Source organism: Melozone crissalis, unplaced genomic scaffold (assembly GCF_028551555.1).
Source record: "Melozone crissalis strain CALT ecotype California unplaced genomic scaffold, PUWL_Pcris_2 ptg000056l_1, whole genome shotgun sequence".
NCBI lineage: Eukaryota > Metazoa > Chordata > Aves > Passeriformes > Passerellidae > Melozone > Melozone crissalis.
The window spans coordinates 8,105,508-8,126,513 of record NW_026535834.1 but is presented as its reverse complement, the minus strand read 5'-3'; the positions used below and the strand labels follow the sequence as shown (position 1 = coordinate 8,126,513).

General features: G+C 53.1%; 1 protein-coding gene and 1 long non-coding RNA gene across 2 annotated transcripts; one reads left to right on the top strand and one right to left on the bottom strand.

The window, feature by feature from the left end:
* Positions 1-4,589: 4,589 nt before the first annotated feature.
* On the top strand, positions 4,590-7,443 carry LOC128943849 (uncharacterized). The gene is made up of 3 exons (XR_008483770.1): positions 4,590-4,773; positions 6,101-6,309; positions 7,287-7,443. It is a non-coding gene; the product is annotated as an uncharacterized LOC128943849 (long non-coding RNA).
* A 4,438-nt stretch (positions 7,444-11,881) lies between these two features.
* On the bottom strand, positions 11,882-20,596 carry LOC128943785 (zinc transporter ZIP1-like). Its single transcript, XM_054286694.1, has 2 exons — positions 20,420-20,596; positions 11,882-12,774 (listed from the first exon to the last, which is right to left on the bottom strand). The coding sequence occupies exons 1-2, from the start codon at positions 20,594-20,596 to the stop codon at positions 12,238-12,240; spliced, it is 714 nt and encodes a 237-aa protein (XP_054142669.1). The 3' UTR covers positions 11,882-12,237.
* Between the last annotated feature and the right edge of the window lie 410 nt (positions 20,597-21,006).

Sequence of the window (21,006 nt, the reverse complement as noted above, 5' to 3'; positions counted from 1 at the left end):
GCCGTGGCATCCCTGGAGCTCTTTGAGGAATTTTTCCGTGGCATCCCTCGAGCTCTCGAGAAGGGATCCTGCCACACACCCCGAGCGATGCTGAGCACCAGAGAGTGGAGCCGCTCTGGAGCTGTGAGTGCAGACCCACCTGCAAGGCCTTGCCAAGCACGGCCTGAAACCAGAGCTCTGAGGGACCCAAACTCTGAGTGCAGACCCACCTGCAAGGCCTTGCCAAGCACGGCCTAAAACCAGAGCTCTGAGGAGGGACCTGAACTCTGAGTGCAGACCCACCTGTGAGGTCCAGAGCACAGAAAGGCCTTGCCAAGCACTGAGGAGCTCTGAGGAGGGACCCAAACTCTGCAGACCCACCTGCGAGGCCTTGCCAAGCATGGCCTGAAACCAGAGCTCTGAGGGACCCAAACTCTGAGCGCAGACCCACCTGCGAGGCCTTGCCAAGCTCTGCCTAAAACCAGAGCTCTGAGGAAGGACCTGAACTCTGAGTGCAATCCCACCTGCCAGGTCCCGAGCATGGAAAGGCCTTGCCAAGCATGGCCTAAAACCAGAGCTCTGATGAAGGACCCAAACTCTGAGTGCAATCCCACCTGCCAGGTCCTGAGCATGGAAAGGCCTTTGTTGGGATTTTAGCTGACTAGAGACTGGAAAAGTACAAAGCCGTGGCTAATTCTAAATCTTGCACCTACAAAGATAACGTGTCCTTGGGCCTAGTGGAGTATGATAAAGAAATAGACAGCGAGACGTGAGAAGTGGAGAACGTAGGCCCAAAGGAATGAGGATGAGTTAATGGTATAGTTTAACCAATAGATTGCTTGGCTTACAGAATATTCATAAGCTTATTATTTGCTGTGTAAGTGTTTGATGCTTTCTTCAATAAACTGGACCTGTGATGAACCAGCTGGTGTCCTGGTTCCCTTCCTTCGACAGGCCTTGCCAAGCACGGCCTAAAACCAGAGCTCTGAGGGACCCAAACTCTGAGTGCAGTCCCACCTGTAAGGCCTTGCCAAGCACGGCCTAAAACCAGAGCTCTGATGAGGGACCCAAACTCTGAGTGCAGACCCATCTGCCAGGTCCCAAGCACAGAAAGGCCTTGCCAAGCCCGGCCTAAAACCAGAGCTCTGAGGAGGGACCCAAACTCTGCAGACCCACCTGCGAGATCCTGAGCAGGAAAAGGCCTTGCCAAGCACGGCCTAAAACCAGAGCTCTGAGGAAGGACCCAAACGCAGCGTCCTGAGCCCCGACTGGAGAGCCTGGCCAGCCCCTGATTGCTCTGATTGAGGAGCTGCTTCTGCAACATCAAGATTCTTAACACACTGCTCTAATAATGGGACAAACTCACTCTGCCCATGACACAGATCTCTATAAGCAACTCAAGCATTTGTTAAGTTCCAGTCCAAGTAAATTACCAGAACAGGAGCTAAAACACCTCTTAGAATGGACTTTGATTAATTTCCCAAATGCTGACTGTGAAAAATGCCACTTTTTTTTAAATTTTAAAAGTTTAATAGTAATAAAATGGTTATAAAAAGAGTAATACAATTAGAGTAATAATAATTTGGACAATTTGAATTAAGAATATGAGGCAACAAATACAAAGAGTTACGGATGTCCGGGTACCTTTTTCTGAGGATTAACCCTTAAAAACAATAACCTGTTGCATATTCATAACTTCATACATGATGCATAAATTCCATTCAAACACAGGATTCTGTTTGGTCATCGTCAACGTCTTCCTCCGAATCCTAACAGCACTTTTGAGGTGGGAAGAATTTAGTTTCTTCTGATAAGAGGGCAATAAATTCTTTGTCTCTGAAAGATTCAGGTGTCCTGTGGCTGCTATCTTGCTGCGAGTCCTGTCTTTAAAAAAGTATCCTGTGTAGCATCATTTCTATTTTAACATTTTTTTATAACCTAAAACTATATTTAACACACCACTAAAGAGAATTAATACAGCATTACTTTCTAACACAACACATATAACATTCACTTAATATTTGCCAAAAGCCAATCATAAAATACATGTATTTTTCACAGGAAGAACGGCGCCTTGCTTTTCTCTGTGAAGACAAATGTGGCACCGCGGTCTCGCTCACCCCCTGCCGCCCCGCCTGCCGCCCTCACGGTCCCGGCACCCGTTCCCCCGGTTTCGGCCGCCCCACTGCACCCCAGGGCCGCTCCCGCCCTCCCGTTAGTCCGTGCTGCCCCGGCTACTGCGGTTCCAGCCCCGGTTCCGCCAACACCGCGGCCCATCCTCGCTCCCGCCCCTACGAGCAGCGTCACCCTCGCCGGGAGATTATGTCCGCAATGGCAGCAACGAACTCTAGTTCTCAGCCATAGCCGCCATTACGGGGCAGCTCCGGTAAGGTCGGGCGCCTGCACTTTTCTCAAACCTCCCGGTTCGCCCCTCCAACATGACTCAGCGCCGGCGATGCCAGATCTGCGTCCGCCGCTGCTGCGTCTTCGCCGTCTCTGCCGCTCTGCCCAGAACGTCTGTCTCGGCGGCAGAGCTCTTTGTGTAAGTTACCGTACCTGAACCGTGCCATCCCTTCCTCCCTGCTTCTCTGGCGGCGTTCCAGCGCAGTTCTGGTTGGGGACCTGTGGCCGGGACACGGGGCGCCCCAGCTCCCCAATCCACCCCGTGCTGCCGCCGCTCCAGTTCGGTTTCCCGGCACCGGCGCTCGGGCAGTGCCGCTCCTCCCCGCCGGGCCCGGCAGCCACGCCAGCCCAGCTTGCGAGCTGCACGCCGCGGCCCAGCCTCGCCCATCGCTCGGCCACCGCTCGCCATGACCCCTCCCGCAGCAGCCCCACGCCGCTCCTCCGGTCTCCCGCCACCGCCCGGGGTCATCCCCGCTAACCGGGCCGCTCTGGCATTGCCCAGGGTCGCTCTCCCCCTCCTGCCAGCCCGCCCGCCCGCCCCGGTCAGTCCCCGTTCCCGGCACGGCTGCGGCCGCACCGGCTCTCTTAGGGAAAATAGACCAATCCCTCATCTTTTTCTTTATTATTTTCAATAGCCTTTCTCCCGTGTTTTGAGAAAGAATTTGGAGAGGGCTGCCTTTAGAACTAAGCTTTAAAGCGTTAACCTGAGCACCGATGTGGTTAGTAGGGAACGGAGCTCGGGGCGGGACGGGGCTGAGGAGGGGCTATAGCGCTGAGGGGACAGGATCGCGCCGAGTTTCGGCCCTCCAAGGGCGGGACGTAGGCGGGTAGTGCGGAGCCGCGGCATGGGGGCCTATCAGGGGAGACAGCGTGCCACGCCTGGTGCCCGGCGCCCAGCGTCCACTTTTCCGGCGCTCAGCGTCCCCGTTTCTGGCGCAGGCAGGTATGGGGGAGCGGTCGCGCTGAGGCGGGGGGCACCGAGGGGAGCCCTGGCGCGGTCGGCGCGGTTCATAGAGCGTGCGGAAAGGAAGGACCTCAGGCATGGCCGCGGGCCACGCCGCGGACCAGCCAGATTGACCGCCGGGGCCGGGGCTGGGGTCCGGGCGGGGACCGGGGAGGCGGATGCGACTCGTCCATTTCCCTTATTTCAGTCCTTTGCTGTATTTTGTCGGTTTACCAAACCTTTCTAATTTTGGAAGGTTTGTGGACCTCGTACGGAGAGTAGCATAAGAGGCAGGACCACCAAGGCGGCTCCGGCCGTCGCGAGATGAGAAACCCCCAAAACCCGCAGCCAGCCTCTCTCCATCCCCCTCTCGCCGCCTCGGCTTTTCCTGCAATTCCCGAATTGCCGCAGCAGCGACCCCCGGGCGGGGAGATCTGGGAGCAGAGAGGAGAAGTTGTGGGGGGACCTCGCTGTGGCCTGGCAGGACCTGAAGGGGCTTCAGGAAAAATGGAGGGAGAATTTTCCCAAGGGATGAGTGCCCAGATGAGGGGGAGTGGGGTCAGGGGGGGAATTTGGGTTGGATTTGGGGTGGAATTGTTCCCTATGAGGGCCTGGCCCAGGTTATTCGATGGATTTCCCTCCCTGGGAGTGTCCAAGGCCAGGCTGGAACCACCTGGGATAGGGGAAGGACCCTCCCCATGGAACTGGGTGGGATTTTTTGGTGTTTCAGGTTCCTTTCCATCCCAAACCATTCCAGGATTCCCTGCTTTAGATGGGATTTTAGGGATCAATCCTTGCCTGGCCCAGGTGATTCCATGCATTCCCCATCCCTGGGAGTGCCCAAGGCCAGGCTGGACAGGGCTTGGAGCAGCCTGGGCTGGTGGCAGCTGTCCCTGCCCACAGGATGAGCTTTAAGGCCCCTTCCCACCCAAACCATTCCATGATTTGGGCTCAGCCTCCCTCCCCAGGGATGTCCTGGAGACCCAATTTCATGGGCACCAATTCCATGGGCACCATGACATTCTCTGGGATAATGCTCTCCAGGCTGGTCCCCATGGAGCACCTGAGCCATTTGTCACACACAGCCACGGTGACACTCTCTGTCCCAGCAGCCACCCTCATCTTTCCTTGGGAACGGGGTTGGGCTCTGTTTTAAACACCTCGAGTTTCCTCCTTTTCCCTTGAAAACAGAGTGGGTTTTTTTTAATTTCAAACTTCAAATTTACGTTTGAGTGTAAATTGCTCCTCCTTGACGCTCCATTTTTGTAACACACCACGTCTAAAGCCACCTCCCCTCCACCCAGGCACTGGAAAACCACCCAGGTGCTCTTCCTCTTTGTGGTGCTCATTTTTGGGTGCTGGCGCCCCAAATCCTCTCTGTTTCTGGACATCCATGGACATATTTTGGATCCTTCATCTCACCATGCTCATCGTCCTCCACCAAACCAGTGAGTGCAGCGTGCTCCTTGTTCCCTGGGAAGGAGATCTTGGGGTGGTTTTTGGGTTTTTGGGGTCGAGGGCTGTGTGGGAGCACCAGAGCAGCTCCATGGGGTGGATTTGTGCCCAGTGTTGGGATCCAGGGCTGGCATGGAAACCTGCTGGTAGAGGGCTGGTTCCCATCTCTGTGTGCGCCTCTGGGGTCCATCTCTGGGCAGCTGCTGCCCGGGAGCTCCTGGCAGAGGTTATTCCATGGATTTGCCATCCCTGGAGTGACCAAGGCCAGGATGGAGCCTCCTGGGACGCTGGAAGGTTCTGGGAGGTGGAACGGGATAATTTGAAGTTCTCTCCCGACCCAAACCTCTCCAGAATTCCACGACTCTCCTCCAAGGAGCAGCTCCAGGAGCTCCCTGTGCTGCTCAGGTCCCTGAGCTCAGAGTTTGGTGCTCAGAGCGAACCTTTCCAAGCCCTGTCCAACTTTCTCCTTTCCACTTTCCCCTCCAGGCTCTGTCCTCGTGCCCCCTTGCATGTGCCAGGCACTCCTTGTCCATTGGCAAGGAGCCCATGGGGGGTTTGGGGTGGTTTTGGGGACCCCCAGGAGGGTGGGGATGAGTGGGGTCAGCTCCACAGGGGTGCAGGATGGGGCAGCCAAGGGGAAAGATGCCCTGGCCTCTCCCCAGGCCATGGGAACTCTCTAAAGAGGAGAGATGAGCTCCATCTCTGCTCCAGATGTTGTTGCAGTGGTTTTAATTTGCTAATTTCAGATTTCTCTGCTAATGAACCCGTTACTGTGGTGAGTTAATGTTGGTCAATCACTAGTGCACTCATTGGAAAGTACTTACTTGTTTTTTGTTGTGATGTAGGATTAGGAGAAAGGTAAAGCAGGTTCAAAAGTTTAGAAGGGTATAAAGAAAAATTTATCAGCAGTAACTAAAAGAAACAGTAATAAGAATCAGAACAAAACTTTTATAACACTTCCCCTCTCCAACCTCCCTCTCTACCACTTTTTCTTTCCCACTGAGATTGTAAAGAGGCAAAACTTAGAAATTTTAAGTTTGTTTACTACCTCTAGAATAGCCTTTCTTCATTTCACTTAGGGAGAGAAGTCCCTCTTGTTAATTTTTTGGAGACTTCTCCACAAAAATTGGTTTGCTCGTGGCTCTCTCCACGAATAGCAGCCACCCAGGGAAATCCAAAATTGTGCAAGCCCTCTCATTTTCTGTAAGTTTTTCCCACTGCTGTGTTTATGGGCCATGTCAGCTTCTGGGGTACTGTCTGACAGATGAGCTGTTCAAAGGCAAAGGTTTTCATTATCTGTCTCTGAAATGATCTTCCCAGGGGCACTGGATCTTCATCACTCTTCTCTCCTTCTCTGCTCAAGCTTCTCATGGGATCACAGCTGCTTTAACATCTGCTTGCTTTGGCATGGAGGCTTCTGCTCGATATCTGCAATTTGAGCGCTTTTGCCTCCCTATTCCTTCACGCGTTGCAGGGGAAAAAGAGCCTTTCTCCATAGCTTACAAGAGGATTTCAGCCCAAAACTAAAGGTATCTCCTTATCTCTGCCTTGATTCTTCTTCGCTGAGCTTGGTGTTTTATGTGGTTCCTCTGCACTGCCTGTATTTTATTCCTTTCTCTCACTTGAGGGAGGATTGAAGAAGTTTAGTAAGGGGCAATAGGTGACAAGGTCCATAGAGCAAAGGTTATTATGGCCACTCAGCCGAGAGCACGCTGTTATCTTCAGGGATACCCCTTAAATACCTTTTAATTACATCAGTCTGTTGCATATCCATACACCCTTGTGCATATCCATGAACTAGTTTACATTTTCCAGGAACTATTTTATGTGGTCTCTCTTTGGGTCTCCCTTTTTAAAGCACGCATTTTCGTGGTTGTGGTTTGAAACCATCCTTATCCCCTCCAGTTTTTGGGCCCTGGCCTGCACTGCCTTCAGGTGAGTGCTGATGGTTGGCAGGTCTGTACAGGTGTCCTCATCCTGTGTGGACTGGCTGTTATCCCATCCAAGCAGGCAGTTTAACACAAGCATCCTAAAATCATCTGTTTCACTGAGCTTAATTAACAACAGAAATAAAAACTACATCTTTATAACAAAGTTACATTAACATCACACATATAGAACCCATTTTAACATTTGCAAAAAGCCAATATTATATTATAATATGTATCTATAACATCCCCATAGGCCCCTGCTCAGCTTGGCTTGCCAGGGACATAGAGCCAGCTCCTGTGGAGGGCATGGCGTGATGTAATATCACCTGATCTTGAAAAATAAACAGTAAAAAAAGTATCCTGCACCACTGAGTAAGAATATGCATATATGAGTAACATAAGTAAGAATAAGTTTTGGCTAGGGGTCTGACATGCCACAAGAAAATTGGCTGGGCACACAAATTCCTTCATTCCCGTGACTGCGCTTTTCCGTTGTTCAGTCCTTTGCTGTGTTTTGTCAAAGTTTCTCAAACCATTAAAATTCTGAAAGTGAGCGTGGATCTCGTCACTTCCAGGCATGTACGAGACGAGCACCGTAAGAGGCGAGCCCATCATGGCAGCTCCAGCCAGTGAGAGGTGAGAGAACTGAGGAGAATCCCCCAAAACCTGCAGCCAACCCCTCTCCATCCCCTCTTTTGTAGTGAGTCCAGAGTTTCAAGGTTCCCTTCCCTGTGGAGAAGCCGTGGTGCAGCTGCTCCACGCACCCCTGGCAGTGTCCAGGGCCAGGCTGGGGGAAGGTTTGGGGATTTTAGGGGAGTGGAATGAGAGCAGTTTTGGGTCCCTCCCAACCCAAACCTTTCCACGATTCCCAAATTCTCCTCCAAGGGGCAGCTGCAGGTCTGACCAGGAGCTCCCTGTCCTGCTCAGTGACCCTTCCTGACCCTCCCATCCCCAAATCCTCGTTCCCCTTTCCCTCTCAGGTCCCCTCTGGGCTCCATCCTTGGCACGAGGCTCAGGGGGCTCGGCCTGGGGGTGGCCTCGTGCTCTTCCTTCTCCCAGGGACCCTTCCATGAGCCCTCAAACACCCCCAGGCCTGATGGGCTTCATTCTCTGGATTCAGCCACTTCATCCCACCTTGATCCCAGCTTGGTCCCATCTTCAGCCTGCCTTCATCCCACCTTGATCCCAGCTTGCTCCCAACTCTATCCCAACTCCATCCCACCTTTTCATCCCAATTTCAGCCTACCTTCATCCCACCTCCAGCCTATACTCAGCACTCCTTCACCCCAGCTTCATCCCACCTTGATCCTACCTCCAACCCACCTTCATCCCCTCTTCAACTGACCTGCACCCTGCCTTCATCCCAAATTCTCTCCCCACTTTCTCTTCCCTGCCAGTGACACCACGGACGTGACAAATTCATTCGACGAGTTAATGTGCCTCTGCATCAAAAACGCTAAAGGAAATGCAACACACTGCTATCGTAATATCACAGAGAACTTAGTGGTTGTGGAATATGATGAATGCTATTATTATAAACCCAAATTTCAAAGCTGTGTTAATGTCTACAAGGCCAGCAACAAGCTCTGCGTGTGCATGCTGATGACAGTGGATGGTGGGCCCTGCTTTATGCATAATGATGGAAAAGAATACACCTTCAAACTCCAGAAATCCAGTAGGTGCTTTTAGTGCTGTTTTGGGGGGGGGTGTTTACACTGAAAGAGAGGTTTGTGACACCCCTGTGCCCGCAGAGGAGCTGGCAGAGCCCACATTGACCTGCGAACCCCAGAACTGCTCACCCGAGTCCTGCGAGTGCGGCCCGTTCTCCTCCTCCGCCCTGGCTAAGCTGAAGCAACTGAACTGCAGGGCACCGAACTCCATCAAAAGTGAGAGCATCACTGTCACCACCCCCAGGGTTGTCACCACCCCCAGGGTTGTCACCACCCCCGGCATTGTCACCACCCCCGGGGTGCTCCACAACGGTGAGAGCTGGGGACAGAAGGAGGAAAGGTGGGATGGGCTGATGCCAATCCTCTGAGGAACATGGGAATGTCGGGGATGGGATGGGGTGGGATGTGCTGATCCCAATCCCCTGAGAAACATGGGAGCATTGGGGTTGGGATGGGCTGATCCCGATCCTCTAGAGCAGGAAAAGCTGGGATTTGGGGTTGGGCTGCTCTCGCTCTCCAGGCTCTGGCTCTCCCTGGAGCGGTGGCTCAGATGCAGAGGGAAGCTCTGACCTGTGTCCCTTTCTCTCTCCTCACCAGCAATCACCACAGACCCTCCCAGCACAGGTAAGCTGCCACCCTTGTCCATGTCCAGCCGTGCTCCTGAGAGTCCCCAAATGTCCCCAATGGTCCCCAAGTGTCCCTGAATGCCTGGGGCAGCTTTTCCATGCCCAGCCAGGAAGGGGGATTTGGGTGCCTGAGCCCAGCACCCTCCAGCTCCTCCCAAAATCCCTTTGCTGGGAATGTTCAGGCTCTTCCCAGAGGTGCCAGGGACAGGACAAGGAGTGGTGGCCACAAACCCAACCCCAAGAAACCATCCCTGTTTGAGAACCTCTTGCCATGGAGTGTCCCCTCTGGAGCCACCCCAAACCCACCTGGCCATGTCCCCGTGTCCCCTGCTCTGGGTGACCCCGTCCTGGCAGAGCTGGGAGATCTCCAGAGTTCCTTTCTCACCCAACAACTGGGAGATTCTGGGATTTGAGGATTCTGGGGTTTGGGAATTTGGGTGTTCAGGGATTCTCCTGCTGCTGCCTCTGCCAAGCCGCTCGTCCTCATCCAGCGCCGCCTCTGCCCTGGCTTGGAGTGAGATCCCCTGGAATGAGGGATCAGGGTGGGCCAGATCCCCTCTGCCCCAATGCCAGGAAGAGCCAGGTTTATTTTGGGATGTTGCCCCTGGATCTTCTTTCGTTTCCAGGTACCTCATCCAAGGGCAACATAGCTGTGGCTGTATTGCTTGGTTTTGGTGCTTTTTGCCTTAGTTCTCTTCTATAAATATGGAGGTGAGTGTGGAAAACCATCCCTGGAGCCCTGCGGAGCTGGAGGTGGGACCTGGGAGGGAGGACAGAGCCAGAATGGGGCAGATTTGGAGTTCTGATTTGGGGCAGATTTGGAGTTCTGATTTGGGGCTGATTTGGGGTTCTCCTGACTCTGTCTCATCTCCCCTTGTGGTTTAACACATTGTTGGGTTTTTAGTTGGGGGAGAGCCCAGGGGCTGTGGGGTTGGTTCCCTGTGGGGCAGAGCCAATCTGCTGGTGAGGTGTGAAGAGCCAAACACCTGGCTGGGTTTGTGTTTGAAACCACTGAAAGGAGCTGAACAGTCTCTGTAGAAAAGCAGATTTTTTAAAAACCAACAAAGCCCAAGCAAAGCTCTCTTTCCTCTGGCCTGGGGATAGGTTACTGGCCAGCCCCACGGTGGGGCTGGGCTGAGATTTCTGCCTCAGCTGGGCCTTCCACCAGGAGGGTCCCAATGCCACAGTCAGGCCACGTCCCCAGGACTGGCCCCGTGCCACCAGCAGCCACCAGGAGTGTCCCAACACCAGGAGCAGCCTCGTGGCCAGGACCAGCACCAGGAGCAGCCTCATGGCCAGCACTGGGGGCAGCTCCAAAATCCTCAGGGATGGGTTCTCTCAGCCTGGCCTGCACTGAACTTTGCTTCGCTGCTTTTAGCCAGGTGTGCTGCACACAGAAGGGCAAAAGTAGCAAAAGCAGGTTGGTTTTTTTCTTTTTACCAGTGCCCCGGATGAGGAGAAGGTTCTAGACCAGCATTGGCAGCCAGGACAACTCACACGATGCTGCTGGGGACATGGACACACAGGCTGAGTCATCTGTCTGATGGAGCAGATCAACCCTTTCATGCTATGCAACACTCCAAATACTGTTGATAAAGCTTTAGAACAAACAAACCTACAAACACTAATTCTCTCCCAGATAAGGAAAAGGGACAAGGTGAAAACACTTAAAGAAAATAACATGGCACACTGGAATGTAATTACCATTTTCCTGTTGTGAGGTAGCGTTAGGGAATGGCAAAGCCGCCGCACAAGTTGGAAACAGCATTAAGAAAAATTTATTTTTTATTTAGTATCCTGTTTTTTTGTTCATGCTTTTATGGTTTGTTTTGATAATTTCAGTCACTTTACTACTTCTAGAATTGTCCTCCTTCATTTCACTTAGGGAGAGAAGTCCCTCTTGTTAATGTTATGGAGACTTCTCCACAAGGAAACAGTTCTCTCGTGGCTCTCTCCATTCCATTCCCTTCATTTTCCACAAGCTGTATTCATGGGCCATGAGAGTTTATGGGGTACTGTGTGAAGGATGAGCTGTTCAAGAGTAAAGGTTCTCTTTATCTCAGGATTTCAGCCTAAAATTAAAGGCATCTCCTCACCCCTCCCATCTGGGTCTTGATTCCTCTTCACTGACCTCGCTGTCTTCATGGTGCTCCTCTGCACACCAGAATTTTGTCCTTCTTCCCTCTCTGGACGGAGGATGGAAGCACTGAGAGAGGTGATACCTCAGCCTGGTTTACAGGCCAAACTACTCAGGAGAAGACAAATTGATAAAATATGAGTTTACCATAGCAAGGAGGAATCAAGGCCATTAGCATGGAAACTGAAGTATTAACACAAAAGGGATATTTGAAGTGTGCCTTACTGAGCAGTATTAAGTGTCTTAAAAATTTGTTGTACGTGTTTGTCATTTCACTATTTAACTTTTTTTTTTTTTGGACCAGCAAAATGCAATAAGCTCCTGTTTTCTGAAATGATACTTTCTGAAATGATGATTTCTGAAACAAACTTTTGCTGTCTGAATGTCTGAGTGTGATGTGCTGTTTTGATGCAAATATTTTTTAGGAGTGTAAAACTGGAGAGCAATTTATAATAATAAAGGAGGTTCTGTTACTGTATTTGCACAACTGTGTGTGTGTCATTCGTCCATCTCATTCGTGACAACCCAGGGGCTGCAGATGCTCAGCTGAGCCTGGCTGGGCTGGGGAGGGCCAGAACTCAGCCAAGCCTGGGAACTGAGCAGAAACCCCCCCAGACCCAAAATCAGGGGGTACCAGACTCCCCCAGCCCATATAGTCAGGAGGGTGAGGGACACTGCGACACACCCCAAATTCCATCCCACCCTCCCCAGGCACAGGCAGCAATTTGGGGTTCAGTTCTTTATTTGCTTCATCCAACACCCCCAAATCCGGGGGAGTCCATAAGGGCACTTGTGGTTATTGGGGGGGTGGGGGGACATTCACCCCCTCCCGGTGTCCGGGGGGGGGGGTCACAGCACCGATCCCTTGTGCAGATGGGGAAACTGAGGCACAGCGCTGAGAGAGGCACTTTGGCACTTTGGAAAAGGGGAGTGCAGGGTGGGAGCGAGAATGGGGGATCCCAGGTCGGGCTTGAGAAAGAGGACAGGTTAGAGAGGGAAACTGAGGCACAGAGCTGGGAGAGGCACTTTGGCACTTCGGGGTACAGGAATCCCACAGGATCCTCCAAGGCCGGGGCGCAGATCCCGGCGGATCTCATCCTTTGACGAAGAGGATGGCGCTGACCAACGCGAAGCCGGCGAGGATCAGGGTCACCTTGGGGATGCGATTCCGCGGCACTCCCAGCTCCTGGGGCAGAATCTCCAGGAAGGTGACGAAGGGGAAGGTGCCGGCCGCCAAGCCCTCCAGCACGGCCCGGCACAGGCGCTGCCTCGGCCCCGCGCCCGCCGCCAGCGCCGTGCCCACCCCGACGCCCAGCGGGGACATGAGGGCCAGCAGCACCAGGCACGAGGCCACGGCGGGTGGGCGCAGGCGGCTCCGCAGCAGCTCCAGCGAGAGGCCGAAGGCCACGGCGCCCTTGTGCAGCAGCAGCACCCGCAGCACCCGCAGCGCCGCCGCGTCCCCCTCGCGCAGCCCCAGCGCCAGCCCCTCCAGCACCGCGTGCAGCGCCAGCGCTAGCGCCCCGGCCCGCAGCGCCCCGGGGGCAGCGGGCACCGCCGAGCCCACCGGGACGCCGGGGCCGGGAGCCGCGGCCTGGATGGAGGAACCGTTGGGCAGCAGCGCCCGCGAGTCCTCGGGAGTGCCATCCCAACAGAATCTCTGGTGCTTTTACAGATAATAGTATTGATTATAATCAGCAGGATTGATGATGTTTCCTTCTCCTTGACAAGAGCTTCCGGGTTCTTCTGCCTGCTTTGTGCAGGGAGCCCCTGGGGCCCATTCCCTCCCACAGGGGCTGCACTTCCTGGTGCTGGGGATTTCATTGCTGGGCCCACTGGGAGCCCCTGAGCTGGGCTGTGGGCCAAGGGCAGACCTGGCCTGGCTGTGATGCCTCTGGCCCCTGTGACATCAGGGGCAGCGTGTCACAATGGGGGCCACTATAAAAGGCCCCCGCAGGGAACGCTGGCCCAGCACAGCCTGGGCAAGCGGTGAGTGCGCACGTGGCGGGGCTGGGCTGGGCCAGGGCCGGGGCACAAGCGCCGCAGCCGGGCCTGCATTGTCCCCCTGCACCCAGGGCCAGCCCCTGGGGCCGGCACCTTGGCCAGGGCACGGGGCTGCTGCTGGCCCACTGGGACAGGCCCTGCTGCCTGCCAGCTGCCTGGGGCCCTCTGCTCCCTGCCCTCACATCCCTGCGCCTCCAGGCCTCACTGCAGCCCCCCAAGCTCCCTCGGTAACCCCACTGAAACCCTTGTCTCTCTCCTCCTGCAGAGACCATGGCGGGCAGATTAGTCCTGGCTGTGCTTGTGCTGCTCATCTTCCCATTCCCACTGTCTGTGGTGAACAGATTTCGTGATGAGCAGCACCATGCAGAGAAACAGAAACCGACCCTCCCAGAGCCACCTGAGCCTGGCTGGGCATCCCGGCTCCTGGCTGCCTTGCGGTACCAGCACCCTGTAGAGGAGGTGACACCGGCACCTCCAAAGCCACCTGAGCCTGGCTGGGGACGCCGACTCCTGGCTGCCTTGGGGTACCAGCACCCTGTGGAGGAGGTGACACCAGCTCCCCCAGAGGCACCTGAGCCTGGCTGGGGACCCTGGCTCCTGGCTGCCTTGAGCTACCTGCCCCAGATCTGGGAAATTGCTCAGCCACTGCTCATGCTTGTGGGGTGGTGGCTCAGGCGCAGAAGGGTGGCCACAAGGCAGAGAGCAGCGGCCCAGCGAGCTCAGGAAGTGGCCAGAAGGAGGAAGATCAAAACTGAGCAGAGAAGGCGGCTCCTTCAAATGAGATTCAAAGAAATGGAGCAAATGCGCCGGACAATGAAAGCAATGGAAAAGCAAATGGCCCGGCTGATTCAAATGAATAGGGGCACAAACAGCATGCTGAAGGTAGGCAGGACAGGCTTTTGGAGGAGCCCAGGCCGTGGCCTGTGTGAAGAAAAGCTTCCTGCTGGAGATGCTCTTTGGGCTGGCCAAGGCGAGCCGCACATCTTTGTGAGCAGCCAGCGCACAGCCCTGCGCCGGGGCAGAGCCTGAGGGCTCCTGACACACCCTGCCCATCTTCCCTCTATCTCCTCACTGTATCTATAGTAACTGTATCTGTATTGGTGTCTCTCTTTCACCATTTCCATGCAGGAGCTTTCATTTCCTCGAGGATGGAGCCATTTGAAGGAAGATCCAGTCAAAAACCTCGAGATTGATTCCAATTGTTAAATAGTTTGTAAATATTTAAAATATTTTATTTGAAAATATTTTTCAAAGTTTTAATAACTTTAATGTAGAATATGTCTAGAATAATATTGTAATACTAAGTAATAATTAAGTAATGGCACTTATTCTTTATATTTTATAATTACTATCATTCATCAAAATTAGTATGAAATATATGAATTAAACAAAATTTAGGTATGCTATATTTTTATCTTAAACAGTGAATTTACATAATCTTCATGATTAAAATACTCAACTATTTTATTAATATTAAATATAACAGTGTATAAAGTAGTTGCTTAGATAAGATTGACTATAATCACAATTTGTTAATTTCAGTGTTTAAAATACATTATTGTGATTTGAAAATGACACTGACTGCCCTCCTGTCTTGGGAGAGTGACTTCCCTCTGGGAGCTGCAGTCAGTGCAGAGATCCAATAAAGGCAACGCCTCAAAAATCTCTGTGTCTGTGAGTGTCCATGTGGGACTCAGGTGTCAGCTGTGGGGAATTCCTGACAGAGGGGCACCACAGCACCCCTGGGCCATGCACAGGCTCCTTTCCTCCCCTCTGGAGCTGTTCCTTTGGTGCTGTGATCCACCTCTGCTCTGCGGGATGCCAAATGCAGGAAAACCAGGAGTGCCACCACTCAGACTGTCACTTAGGTCCCTGCAGAGCTCAGGAGCCACCGTGGCTGTGTAGGGTGTGGCACGCTGCAGAGGGCCATGACAGCAGGGCCAGCAGGGCCAGGGGGACACAGCACAGGAATCACAGCCTGGGACAGGCCCAACAGGCAGACAGGACACGGGGCAGGCAGGAGTCCCCATCATCTCTGTGCCCTCCGGAACACAGGGACATAAGGGACAGGGGGAATGGGGACACAGCAGGGCCCTCTCCTCTGGGAATGTCCCACCTGCCCAGGGGCCCTGACAGAACACAGGGGCTCTGGCTCTGCAAGGGGACCACGAGGATGAGGAGGACGATGCTGAGGTAATATTGGCCCACACTCTGCATGCAAACTGCTCCATGGAGGAGAAAACCAGAGGGGCCTTGCCACAGGCGATCCCTTCTGAGGGAATTTTTCTGTATGCCTGCACACGGGTGTCCTGTGCAACATGGAGCACATGAATGCATTTTGACACCAGATTCTCACCCCTGCTCGAGCATTTTGGCACAACAGGAGCAAGCATTCCCTAATAACACAGGGGTTCAACTCTTGTGCAAAGCCACACAAATTTTCTGCCAGAACTGCTCCTCGGCTGCTTCTTGATCTGAAGGAGGCAGGAGGTGTTGTGGCTAAAGTTCCTTATCTCTTTTGTCTGATAATGGGAAGGTTTCACAGAGGTCTTGGAGGGGCTGAATACAGGAATTATCAAGCAAGAAAAAACTGAAGCAAGCCCCCCTGAATCTCACTCAGAAAGCACTTTGAGAAAAGCACTTCTGGTGCTTTCATAGTTGATATTATGCAACATATTCAACATTAGTGGTTATATGTTTTTCTCTTTGACAAGAGGTCAGCAAGAGGTGCTTCTGCCTGCTTTGTGCAGGGAGCCCCTGGGGCCCATTCCCTTCCACAGGGGCTGCGCTTGCTGGGTGCCGGGCCTTTCATTGCTGGGCCCACAGGGAGTCCCTGAGCTGGGCTGGGGACCAAGGGCAGGGCTGGCCCGGCTGTGATGCCTCTGGCCCCTGTGACATCAGAGGCAGCGTGTCACAGATGAACAGATTTCATGGGGATGAACAGCACCGTGTAGAGGAACTGAAACCAATGCAGGAGCTCCAAATCCGAAACCTAATGCGTGAAGGCTTTTCCACCTCGACCTTAAAGATGGGTGTGATGCTCCTCCTGAACACCCCTGCCACGGTGGCTCAGGAGGGATTTCCTGCGGGATATCTTGGAGCACCTGCAGCACTGCCTGGAGAAGACAGACCTTGAGCACTGCTGTAGGCAACAAGAATCTTCGTGTAGAGATCGGCTTGGGGCCAGACTTTGGAGTGGTTGAACCACCAAGGCTTCTCCAGCCCCTGGTTCATGATCCAGATGCCCACACAGAGGCCATCCATGATTACTCTGGGCTGTGAGGGGTTCAATCAGCTCCTGTTCTGCAGCCCTTGACAGAGATGCTGAGGCACAGGGCTGTCTGATGGCAGCTGAGATGCCTGATGCTAGTGAACATATAAATTGTATATAAATTACATGTATCTATACTTGTCTTTAGCCAGTTCCGTTACACATAAAAAGTTTTTCTATGTACATATAAAATGTATATATGTAAGGTTTTGTATGTATATATAGTTTTAAAATTTATATAGTTTTGCAATATTAGGCAAAAATCATATATAAAGGTTGGATGTGGTTGTGTGGCAGCAGCATGTGGAGGGCCTGGAGCAGGGCACCCAGGAGCCAATTGACCCTGGCTGGGGGGCTCAGGTCACGGCTGCCTTGGGGCAGCCCCTTCTGGGCTGCTGCTGAACTGCTGCTCCTGCCTTTGGGGCTGTGGATCAGGCGCAGGAGAGCAGCCATGAGGCAGAGAGCAGCATAGTGCAGAGCGCAAAAAGAGGCTTTGAGGCACAGGTTGGAAATTGAGCACAGAAGGCTCTGTGTAAAGAAGAGCTTCACGAAGATGAAGGAGAACAGCAAAACTAATGCAGATGCACATTGCCAGTGAAATTTAAATCATCAAATATATCATTTCAGTTTCTGACATGTGCCAAGCTCAGCCTGTCGTGAGACAATGCTGTGGCAGAGACTGAGTTCTTCAGGCACGTGGCAGGGCAGGCCCAGCAGCGCAGCGGGCACTGCCAATGCGGGAGCTCCAAACCCACATCCAGATGGGTGTAGGCTTTTTCACCTGGACCTTGAACATGGTTGTGATGCTCCTCTGTTACCGGGCTTGCAAGGGTTTTCCAGGGTGAAGAGAGAGGCGATAATGTTGATCTCATGGTCAGAAGGCTGGATTTATTATTTTATGATATATGTTACATGAAGACTATACTAAAAGGAATGGAGAGAGAAGTTCAGAAGCTGATATGCTAAGAATAGAAAAAGGAATGAATCAACAAGGGAGCTCTCTCTGATTCTGTCCCAGAGAGAGCTTGTCTTTGATTGGCCCTTAATTGTAAACATGGAACATGGGCCAATGACAGGTGCACCTGTTGCATTCCACAGCAGCAGATAACCAGTGTTTACATTCTTTCTCTGGGGCCTCAGCTTCCCGGAAGAAGGAAAAATTCCAAAGAAAGGATTTTTCACAAAAGATGTCTGTGACACTCCTCCTGAACACCCCTGCCACGGTGGCTCAGGAGGGATTTCCTGCTGGGTATCTTGGAGCACATGCAGCTCTGCTTGGAGAAGACAGACCTTGAGCACAAGAGGCTTCCTGTGGAGATCGGCCTGCGGACAGGCTTTGGAATGGTTGAACCACCAAGGCTTTTCCGGCACCTGGTGCTGGGATTAGTGTTCTCTAGCTGACCCGATTCCGATTCCAATAAAGAGGGAGTGGGAGCATACAAGATCGGCCATCACAATGCTCCTGCTTGGGTCAAGGGGAAGTTAGGAAAAGAATGAGCTCCTCTTACCGACTGGAGGAAAATAGAAATAGCATGCTGCAAGTGGGCCCCAACAGCCACGCTGGCGTTTCCAGTCCGAGTGCTGGGGCCAGGCAGAAACCAGAGGACCTATACGCCAGTAAACCCCAAGGATGTACAAGCAACTGTTAATGCAATTGCGGACAGGGGGATTAATTCAGCAATGCTCTCCACTCTTATTGATAGCGTTTTTGGAGGGGATGACATGCTCTCATTTGATATCAAACAAACATGCAGATTAATTTTTGATGGGGCAGGGATGATTGTTTTTAAACAAGAATAGGAGGACCACAGTGCAAAGCAACTGGCCTTAGTGACTGGGGGAGACCACCCGCTACACGGTTCCAGCATACAGCACTGAATGGGCACAGACCCCACCATGATCACCCCTCAGGCACAGGCTGAGGGCCTTCGGACCCATGAGGTTATGACAACAACCCGTGCTGCTCGAGAGGCTATTCGCTCTGCATCTAAGGTTATTGCCCGACCATCGCCATGGTCTACCATAAAGCAGAGCGAAAGCGAAAGTTTCACACAATTTGTGGACTGCCTCCAGGCAGCACTTGACTCCTCAGCCCTACCCTCGGAAGCAAAGGGCCCTGTGTTAGCGGAGTGTTTGCGCCAACAGTGCAATTCAGCTACCAAGGACATCTTACAGTCATTACCGCCGGGGTCTAACATTGCAGACATGTTTAGGCATGTCGTGAAAGAAGAGCATCTAGCCAGGCAGCTGTCTGCAGGACAATAACTAGCATGATGGCATGCCTTAAGTGTGGCCAGGCAGGTCACATCGCAGTGAACTGCCCTCATTTGGGGTACCCAGCAACAGCCGTTCCCCCACGCCAGACGAATCCTAGGGGGCCATGCTGGGCATGTGGAGAAAAGGGGCATTTTGCTAGAGAATGCAGATCCAAACATCAGGGAAACGGGAGGGGGAGGGGGCGCAGTTGTGCCAATTGTCAATGGGGTGCGGAGCTCCCGCACCCACTGCCCCCTGCCATGACCAGCTTCACAGCTCAGCCAACGGCCCAGCCAAACCCATCCACACCCCAGGAATAACAAGAACGGCTCCCTGGGGGCGAGGCCCCTGGCTGGCCCTGGCCATGAAGGCGTGGGAGTGAGACCCATGTGTGGCTTTTGCTGTGAAGGTGGGCAGACACTCACTGATAGTTTGGGCCGTTTGCCGTCTCTATAACAACCCTGATGGACCTGCTATCTGCCTTCCCTTTTGGGTTGACTGGGATCAGATGTCACCGTTATTCTAAACATACACTGGCCTTCACAATGGAAATTAGAAGAAGCCCCCATGGTAGGCAGAGTTGGAGGGCTGTCTCGGGCCCGAAAAAGCAACCAACTGGTAGCGATAATGCTTTGCCTTATTATGAAAGGCAGGGAACTCGCCCTGAGGCATTTGGGCATTGAACCAACCAGGATATATCTGCCCTTCTGCGAGCAGCTTTCCGCACAGTCATCGACAATATCGGAGCACCTAGCCATAGCCCTTGCTGGATTGGTGGAGAGATTCACTATGCAGCAAAACCCCCTTGGATTCAGTAGCTTGCAATGGTCGACATTGACCTCCCACCAAAAAGAATTGACCGGCCGCGAGCAGGACCCACGGTCTTCATGGACACATCTTCGTTAACCTGCACCGCAGCGGTGGTATGGCAGTCAGGAGAGCAGTGGCACTGCATCAGAACAACAGATCCTACGCTTTCTGTCCAGAAACTCGAAGCAGCCGCCGTGGTACTAGCATGTGGACTGTTCCCAGAAAAGCACCTCAACATCCTAACCGACTCTATGTTTGTGACCAAAGTCTGTCTAGCCATGTCTGGACACGGCGTGTCAGTGTCCGCAGTGGCGATGATGCTAGAAGAGGCACTTTGTTCGCAAAAAGGCACCATATCTATCATCCATGTCAACATCCACAATCCAATCAAGGGGTTCTTTCAGATCAGCAATGACAAGGCAGATGGGCTGTGCACCCTGCGCGATGCCCGTCAACTACATGAGACCCTTCATATCAGCGCTAAAGCACCCGCAAAAAAATGCGGGATTTCGGCCGCAGTTGCAAAGCACGTCGTCGCCTCGTGTCCTCACTGCCAAAAATTGCCACTGTGGTCCAGCGGCATCAACCCCAGAGGCCTCAAAGCCGCAGAGATATGGCAGACAGACTTTACATTAAGTCAGCTGCTAAAGACCCGAGCACGGCGGCTTGCAGGGGGATTGTTGCCGTTCCCAAACCAGGTTGTCCCGCCTCAAGCGGAGGCAACAGGCAGAGTCTGAGTTCTTCAGGCACGTGGCAGGGCAGGCCCAGCAGCCAATGCAGGAGCTCCTGACCCACATCCTGGTGGGCGAAGGCTTTTCCACCTCAACCTTAAAGGTGGGTGTGATGCTCCTCCTGAACACCCCGGCCACGCTGGCTCAGGAGGGATTTCCTGCTGCATATCTTGCAGCACCTGCAGCACTGCCTGGAGAAGACAGACCTTGAGCTCTTGGTTGTAGGCAACAAGAGGCTTCCTGTGGAGATCGGCTTGGGGCAGCCCCTTCTGGGCTGTTGCTGAACTGCTGCTCCTGCCTTCGGGGCTGTGGTCCAGGCGCAGAAGAGCAGCCATGAGGCAGAGAGCAGCAGCCTTCACAGGGCTGTCTGATGGCTGCAACATGGATTCAATCAGCTCCTGTTCTGCAGGCCTTGAAAGAGATGCTGAGGCACAGGGCTGTCTGATGGCAGCTGAGATGCCTGATGATAGTGTACATATGAATTGTATATAAATTACCTGTATCATTCTATAACCAGTTTCATTATAAATGTCAAGTTTTCATATATACATATAAAATGTATACGTGTAAATATTTGTGTAATGTGTTTTATAGTTTTCCAATATTAGGCAAAAAAATCATATATAAAGGTTGGATGTGGTTGTGTGGCAGCAGCATGTGGAGGGCCTGGAGCAGGGCACCCAGGAGCCAATTGACCCTGGCTGGGGGGCTCAGCTCACAGCTGCCTTGGGGCAGCCCCTTCTGGGCTGCTGCTGAACTGCGGCTCCTGCCTTTGGGGCTGTGGATCGGGCGC

Coding starts and splice junctions, on each gene's coding strand:
- LOC128943785 (XM_054286694.1), bottom strand. CDS start 20,596: ATGTTGCAGCCATCAGACAGCCCTGTGAAGGCTGCTGCTCTCTGCCTC. Junction 12,775..20,419: donor CCTACAACCAAGAGCTCAAG/GTCTGTCTTCTC, acceptor GGCACTCCCGAG/GACTCGCGGGCGCTGCTGCC.